The following is an 8,785-nucleotide window of genomic DNA, read 5'->3' as shown; positions in this document are numbered from 1 at the left end:
GCAAGTAAGAGCTTTTATTGTATTATGGAATGTTTGACAGTATCTTTTGGTCTCTGTCCAATAAATGTCACCTCCACTGTGACAACTAGAAATCCTTCTGACACTGCGAAGTAATTGTGGGTGGAGAATGGAGAGCAATCCCCTACAATTGAGAACTATTAGGTTAATAACCTTCATAAAGAAGGTATATTCAAAGTTGCCAGACTTTGTAAAATATTCCCCTAATATTTAAATATTTTGTTTATAATTGACTTACATTTTGTTTTAGCGAGGGAAATGTGGGGCTGAAGAGATCAGCAATTAAGAACACTGGCTATAAGCAACATGGTGCACATGCATGCATTTAGGCAAACAATCATAATTATAAACTAAAAATAAATGAAGCCCCCAAATTATTTTAAGTATAACAGCCTTAACATTATTAAGTGCCTCACAGTCACATGGTAAATTAGCATTAGAGCTAGAATGCAGACTCTTGATAATCTCTCAGATGCTGCTCATTTCATACTTGGGGTAGAGAGCTCCTTTTTAATGTTTTAAATGTAACTTTACACACATAATGTTCTATGCTTATACTCCAGACTTAAACCTGTATATGTTTTTTTAAGTTTTAGATATTAATAAGGCATTAATTTTATTCTCGTAGACGCAAAATGATTTCATGGTTATCTGCAATGTTGCAAAAATCCTTGAGTTGGTTGTACCATTGATGGAACACCCAAGTGAGACTTTCCTTGCTACTATTGAAGAAGACCTGATGAAGCTGATTATCAAATATGGCATGACTGTGAGTAGTTTACCATGTCTATATGTAGTGTGTACAGCAGATTGCTATATAATATGTCAGAGATAAGTCCCAAGATCTTTTATCATATTTTAAGACAAATATGTTAGAAAGAAAAAAAGATCATATATTTCAACTGTTTTAGTTTTTACTTAAAGAGTAACATTCTCTCTATCTTTTAGGTAGTACAGCATTGTGTGAGCTGTCTTGGGGCTGTTGTAAATAAAGTGACACAGAATTTTAAGTTTGTGTGGGCCTGTTTCAATAGATACTACGGTAAGTTCAGTGCTGGGCTTTCAAATTGTTTGCTAAGTTCTGCAAATGTTTCTACATCAAAAAAAAAATCTGATCAAGGAGAGCTGTGAAGATATAAGTGTGACCTTGGGGGTCCACACTGAGAAGTTCTCTATGATCTTTTGGATTCTTATTAGTTCAAGTTTCTCTCTTTAAAGTGATAAGCTTTCTGGCCACCATATAAAGTAAAATTTTAATATTCTTACATTGTTTTAGCTCTAAAGGATACACACACATTTTTGGTGTATTTAATACTTAAAACCATTAGTAAAAGTTAACTGTATTTTATTAGTAATTGCTTTTGCATAATTCAAAGATGAAGAGATGACTCTAAGTAACTCTGATTTATCTTTACTAGGTGCCATTTCAAAATTAAAAAGTCAGCACCAAGAAGACCCAAATAACACTTCCCTTTTAACAAATAAGCCAGCGCTTCTTAGGTCCCTCTTCACTGTTGGAGCACTCTGTCGGCATTTTGACTTTGATCTGGAAGATTTTAAAGGCAACAGTAAGGTAAAGATCACAGTATTACCTAGTGTGCTGTGAAACACAGTCCTGTGGCCCTGGGCTAAGAATCAATATAATGATCGCAGAAGAAGGCATCTTTAGAGTAATGGAATGAGACTTTTGGAAGGGGTGCTAGTACAAGCACTATCGCTAGACTTCCTGCAATCTATGAGTAGTTTCCTAATGGTCTATGACAGATTTGAAGTTTCCACAACCAATTATATCAGTTCGTTAACAGAGACACACTGTTTAGAACAGGTTGTGGCACATACTTGTCACAGACTGTCACCACTATTCTAAAATAAATGGAGACACTAGAAAGGTGACTCAGAAGCTAAGAGCACTGTCTGCTTTCCAGAGGACCTGGGTTTGGTTCCCATCATCGACATGGCAGCTCACAACCTTATGTGACTCCAGTTCCTGGAGATCTGATACCCACTTCTGGCCTCTGCAGGCAGGGACTCACACATGATGCACAGTCATACATGGAGACAGAACACTTATGCATATAAAAGTGTAAATACATCTAAATAATTAAAATAAATGCAATTGATTTTTTTTTTTCCTCCCAGTGTTGTAAATCAAACCTAGTGCCTTGTATTTGCCAGGCCAGTGCTCTGCAATTGACCAACATCCACTGCAAAGTTCACATGGAAATTCTCATTGTTTGCTTTTAGGCATTTTCCTCCTCTGTAGTTGGGAATTGAGGGCAGGTGAGATGGCTTAGCAGGCTGAGGAACTTGTATTTACTTGAGGTCCATCCCTAGATCCTACAAGGTGACAGAAAAGAACCAAGTCCTTAAAATTAATTCTTTTGGGTTCCACACCTCCACACAAGCACTATGGGGCCTGCACATTCATTCATTCATTCTATCTGTCTGTCTATCCATCTCTATCTTTCTGTCTGTCTACCTCTTTCTATCTATCTGTCTATTTCCCTTTCTCCCTCCCCTTCCTCTTTGTTACACATACTTGAAAACTTGCTCTGACATTGAGTGTTCTTGAATACCTTTACTATGCACCCCCCCCTTAGGTTAACATAAAGGATAAAGTACTTGAGCTGTTGATGTATTTTACGAAACACTCAGATGAAGAAGTACAAACAAAAGCCATCATTGGTCTAGGTAAGTTAAATCTAAATTTCTTAGTAGTTTTTAGCTCTTTGAGTAGTAGAATAGGCTTTTTGACTATTGTGAGTCTAAGTTGTTGGTTTATTTAGACATACTTCTATGGCTGTGTGATCTGATGTGAAGAATGAGAAACTGGGGTTTAAAGCAACTGGATTCTGTTCATGTTTCAGCCTGTGGCCTTTCTGGGTAAAAACCACTTCTCCCTTCCTCAGTTTCTTTTTTAGTAAAGCGGAGCTAACAGTGCTGTCTCCCACCTGCCTTCCTAGAGCTAGTAAGAAGAGTGACTGGACCCCGTAGTGTTGAGGATATGTTGAAAGTTTTAGGCTATGTGTATTTCTTAAAATTGTTCTTTTTCAGTGCAAATAATGTTTTTATACATTATCTGCCACTTGTTAAATGGACAGTCTTTTATTATAAGATCAGTTGGGATATGTGAACCTGATCCATGTTCCTTTTCCAGAAACAATGATGTAATAAAAACATGTTTTACATGCAGCTTTATACAGATTACCTGGAAAAGAATTAGTATAGAGAATTAGGAACAGGAAAGTATTAAATTGCCTGAATTAAATACTTTTTTTTTTAAAAAAAAGAGATCTAAAAACTCATGTGCCTTAAACCTGTAATAAATTTTTTTATTTATAAAAGACAAAAAGATAAATATGTCCTATACTCTTTTTGTACATATATATGTACAAAACATATATATATTCAATAACTTGATTTGTTGGGGAATATTTGATAGCATTGTCAAGGTCTATAATTTAATTGATATTCATGGGTAGTCACTGATAATGGTCTTTGGAAGAAGTAATTGAAAAGATTCTGAGCTGCCCAAACCCTATTAAATCATGTTGATAATTTTATAGATATTTAAATATAGTTGCTTTCTTCCTCATCATTCCTTTCATAAATTACTCGTAAGTCAGGTGTGGTCGTGAACACTTTTAATCCCAGCACTTGGCAAGCAGAAGCAGGCAAATCTTTAAGTTTGACCCTAGCTTGGTCTACAGAGTGAGTTCCAAGTCACCTGGGATTGCGTAGCGAAGTCCTCTCTCAAGCAATCGGGGAAAGTCCTTACAGTCGGAAGGAGAGTGAAAATTTGAGAACTCTGTGACGTGATATTGCCTTCATGCCAGTGTATCCTTTAGCAGTAAATGCAGAGAATAAGTTTCATAGAGTGACAAAGCCAGTTGTACGACAGATAATTCAGAGAACAAATAAATGAAGTTTTAATGTAAGGAAGTAGCACTGTATGAGCCATGGTTACCTTGTGTGACCTTGACATGATTGTCTGCTCTGCTTTAATTCTGGTGGTTTGGCTGTGGTATTACTAATGCTTGCTGACATCACGAGTCTTAATTTTTTCTTATTAAACACTTATCTATATATACATTGATAATTTTATTTTGCTAGTTATTAATTAGTGGTTATAAGTTAGCATTGTGGCCTCAAATTTAGGGCCATTTGAGAAAGGATCGGGAGGATAATTTTAGTTCTGTTTTTAAATTCTGTTTCATCAGTGGATATATTTCAATATTTTTTTTACATTGTCACTGTAGTACCTTCTGTTAGGGGTCTGAAAAAATGTTTGCAGACATTACATCTTAAATCCTGACAACATCCCTCTGAGGTAGGCGGGTGGTAAATATTATTGTCCCCATTTTACAGATGGAGAATTGAGGCAAAGAGAGATTGTGTGACTCAGCCAAGGTCACACTACAAGTCAGTGGTGGAGCCAGGAATAGAACCCAAGACTCCTGACTCCTAATCCACTCCCCTAGCCACTAGGCCCTGCTCCCTCCTCAAGGTTTCCTCTTGTGTGAAATTCTCCTTTGAAATGCAATTTCTTGTTTTTAATTCATGGGGAAAGAAGTACCTGCTCTAATGCTTCTCTAGGTAAGGCCACCAGCATATTCTTCCAGTCATTTTAAGTTTTAAATTTTTGAAATAAGGAGCTCTTTGTGTAATTTGATATTTTCATTGCTCTATTTACCTTTAGTAGGAATATATAAAAACATTTTTCCCTTTCTCTTAGGCTTTGCCTTTATACAGCATCCAAGTCTAATGTTTGAGCAAGAAGTGAAGAATCTGTATAATAATATTTTATCTGATAAAAACTCCTCAGTGAATTTAAAAATACAAGTGTTAAAAAACCTCCAGACTTACCTACAAGAAGAAGACACGCGTATGCAGCAAGCAGACAGAGACTGTAAGTGAGAGTGTGGTTGATGATTGCCCGTGCAGGTAGTCCGGACACTTAAACACTAACTCAGACGGGTAGCACCCCTCATCCTAGAAAGGATGATGGAACTCTGTTAGTGGGAGTTATTAAGTTCATAGGCCCCATGGTATTCTTAAACTCTCTAAAATAGTTACAAGATTTTAGGTATCTACTCTTATTGTTCTCAAAGAGCCTCTGACACAGTTGAGGAAAAACCATTGGAAACCATTTGATCTTGAACTACTATGTTTGAGTCATAGGCTCAGTCAGGAGTAGGAAGCCGAAGTTAATATGACCTTGATGTGTTTCTCCTTTGTCCTCTGTTATAGGGAAGAAAGTTGCAAAACAGGAAGACCTAAAAGAAATGGGAGATGTTTCCTCGGGGATGAGTAGCTCCATCATGCAGCTTTACCTCAAACAGGTGCTTGAGGCCTTCTTTCACACCCAGTCAAGTGTCCGCCACTTTGCCCTAAATGTGATCGCATTAACTCTAAACCAGGGTCTTATTCATCCAGTTCAGGTAAGCAAATTCTATGATAGCAGCACTCACAGACAGCAAAGTGAACTGTGTGATGACACCATGATGGGGACATCAGGAATTCTTTATTCCCCTTAATGAAACCTGTGTCCTAAACTCCTGTGACTAAACTTTTCTTAGCTCCTTCTTTCTTCTTCCTTTTGTTAAAAATAGTCTTTTAGCATTACTCAGGCCATCTACCCTCATGGGCTTAAATATCTCCTGCCTCAACTCCCTGGGTTGTCTTCAACTCTGAAGACCCTAAGAATCTTAATCATCTGTTATGTTGCCACTGCCACAGAATACCTATATATTTATGTTAAACTTCCAGTTTCTATTTTGAGAAATTGTCCTTTTTTCTCACTAGCTTTGATAAAATTCATCATAATCTAATTTTACTCAGATCTCTAAAAACCAACAATAAGTACTGTCAATGGAATTAAATAGGTTTAAAAGAGTAATAAATAAGATTTTGTTCTACCACAAAAACATAAATTCCATCGCCTGAGTTCCATTTTTCTCTTTAAATTGAAGGTAATATCAACTATACAGCATGTTAAAATGTCGCAGTGTGGGTTGGGATGAGAGACTAAAAGGCCAGGTTTGTAACTCAGTTGTAGAGTACTTACTTGCCTAGGATATTCAGATATTTGAGTTATGGACTTGACCCCAGCATAAGAAAAAGGAAAAAGAAGTAATGTCATAAAATGTTTAGTATCCGTGAAATGTCCTCTGCTGGCGAACAACTGCTATCCAGTAGTCAGCAGAGCTCCACAGCTGTGGGACTTCAGAGACTGTGGATATTGTCTTCGTCTGCTCCACGGCGTTTACTCTAACGCACACTGATATGTTAGAAAAGGAACTTTTCTGCTATTTTCTAATGTAAACATAACTGTGTGTCATAAAACAGCATATTGACATTTATTTAGTCTGCTTTTCATCACTCGGCTGTTAAGATCACTTTATAATACCTAGCAGCATATTGAGATTTTTCACCTTTTTTTATTACTCAGAGATAGGGCCCATGAGATGGTTCAGTGGGTAAAGGAAGAGGTTGTCTGTCTGTCTGTCAGTGGACAGCTTGCAGAACTTTGTGTTATCTTTCTACCATATAGGTTCTCATTAAACTCGAGTCCTCAGGCTTGGCAGCCGTTAACTTGTCCACTGAGCCACCTCACTGGTCCCTATATTATAGACTTACATGAATAGTGTTAACCCGGGAACTTTAAAGAAACTTAAATTTGTGTTGAAATTGTTTAAATCTAAGTGCATCATCATTATTGCTGATGTTTTCTAGCTTTAATTTAAATCAAAAAAAAAAGAAAGATTGTCACACCAAAACATAGCAATTAAAGAAAGTTTGTACTGCTAGATTTTTATATCTGATGTACAAGCCTGACATTTGTTGAAATCCATATAGAATTTTTACTGCTATGATGTTTTATAAAGCCTTTTTTTCTCCCAGTGTGTCCCATATTTAATTGCCATGGGCACAGATCCAGAACCTGCTATGAGGAACAAGGCTGATCAGCAGCTTGTGGAAATAGACAAGAAGTATGCTGGATTCATTCATGTAAGTGCTTTTAGTAAATTAATATTGCTTTAATAAATTACTACTTCCAAATCATTATTTTAGAATGAGTCACTTAATATTTTTCTTAGCTTACAACCACATTTTTTCCTTAAGGTATTTATTCTAGCTTACAACTAACTGTGACATTGGGCCAGGGTGATTGTTCAAAAAAAAAGTCAGGAGGCATAAACTGTAGACCCTAACATGACCTTGGCTAGCAATGACTTCTAGACCTTGGTTTCTTGTATGTGCAAAAGGTTGGGGTTACAGTTACTACTCCAGTACCTCATTCTGTGATTTTTCTTATTTTAATAAGGGAAACCAAATAATAAGTTAGCCCAATGTGATGTTGAGTATGAGTCTTAATATCCCTTATGCAAGTGAAGCCTTTTTTAATTTCAGATGAAAGCAGTGGCTGGTATGAAGATGTCCTACCAGGTACAACAGGCGATCAACACGTGCCTAAAAGACCCTGTCAGGGGGTTCCGACAAGATGAGTCATCCAGTGCTCTGTGCTCACACCTCTACTCCATGATCCGCGGGAACCGCCAGCACAGACGCGCCTTCCTTATTTCCTTACTCAACCTCTTTGATGACACAGCAGTAAGCATATACTTTATTATCATCCAAAAAAATAAATGTTCTAGAAACTGGATGCCTAAAAGAGTCATGACTTAAATATTGCCATTTTGGTAAATGTCACTGACTAAGTTGTTTCCTTATTCTACTAAGTTAAGTACAAAGTTTATGGTCACAATCAAAAGGGGCATTTACATGAGAAAAAATGTATTGAGGAATAAAATATGATTGTGTTTCTTCTATACTGAATATCTTGGAAATTTTATCAGGATTTTTTTCCTTAAATTTTTACATTTCATTTTTTATTTTATCTTTGGCGGGTTGCCACACTGTGGATATGGAGATCAGAGACCAGCTTGGAGTCGCTTTCCTCCTTCCACCATGTGGATCCCAGGAATTGTGCTCAGGTCTTCGGGCTAGGTGACAGGCATCTCTCTCCACTAAGACATCTGACCAGCGAGCAACAGTTATTTCTGCCATTCTGGAGGACTCAAATGCTGTTGGAGAATAATATTGTTTGGGAGGGGGGGTATTTGTTTTTGTTTTTTGTTTTTCAAGATAGGGTTTCTCTGTGTAGCCCTGGTTGTCCTGGAACTTGCTCTGTAGACCAGGGTAGCCTCGTACCGAGAAATCTGCCTGCCTCTGCCTCCCAAGTGCTGGGATTAAAAGTATGCGCCACGACCATCTGGCTTAATAATATAGATTTTTAGTGCTGAGTTTTTCATTTTGATTTTCTTCAGATTACACATTTATGTAATTGCAAGTTGACACACATTTGCACTGGCCAGGCCCACTAGTCAAGAATGCAGAAAGTTCTTTTCTTTAGGTTTAACCTACTTTAATTTATTCATCCATTTTACAAATACTTCTTTAGTACCTATTATGGTACCCACCGTTGTGTAAGACGTTACCAGATAAAATGGCAAAGCCAGTTGTAGCACCTACCCACTCACATAGAGCAGCCTATCTGGAGAGCAGCTTGTGGATGACAATGTAAACATTCTTCTTATTTAATCATATGACACAGAATTTTTGTAGTAAAGCAGAATTATACTTACCAGAGCAGCATACATACCTTACTAGATCTGTTCTTTTTTTTTTTTGGTTTTTCGAGACAGGGTTTCTCTGTGGCTTTGGAGCCTGTCCTGGAACTCCCTTTGTAGACCAGGCTGGTCTC

General features: G+C 37.2%; 1 protein-coding gene across 1 annotated transcript in view; it reads left to right on the top strand.

Moving 5' to 3' along the window:
- Nipbl (NIPBL, cohesin loading factor) overlaps window positions 1-8,785 on the top strand; it is a 161,413-nt gene that overhangs the window by 141,947 nt on the left and 10,681 nt on the right. The window contains exons 34-41 of the mRNA XM_005356741.3: window positions 647-787; window positions 967-1,060; window positions 1,437-1,591; window positions 2,619-2,709; window positions 4,754-4,927; window positions 5,269-5,459; window positions 6,922-7,029; window positions 7,432-7,632. Of these exons, the coding sequence (XP_005356798.1) occupies window positions 647-787; window positions 967-1,060; window positions 1,437-1,591; window positions 2,619-2,709; window positions 4,754-4,927; window positions 5,269-5,459; window positions 6,922-7,029; window positions 7,432-7,632 (1,155 nt within the window). The remainder of the gene's footprint in view (window positions 1-646; window positions 788-966; window positions 1,061-1,436; window positions 1,592-2,618; window positions 2,710-4,753; window positions 4,928-5,268; window positions 5,460-6,921; window positions 7,030-7,431; window positions 7,633-8,785) is intronic.

This window comes from Microtus ochrogaster, chromosome 19, assembly GCF_000317375.1.
Source record: "Microtus ochrogaster isolate Prairie Vole_2 chromosome 19, MicOch1.0, whole genome shotgun sequence".
Lineage (NCBI taxonomy): Eukaryota > Metazoa > Chordata > Mammalia > Rodentia > Cricetidae > Microtus > Microtus ochrogaster.
This window is presented reverse-complemented; position numbering and strand designations above follow the sequence as displayed.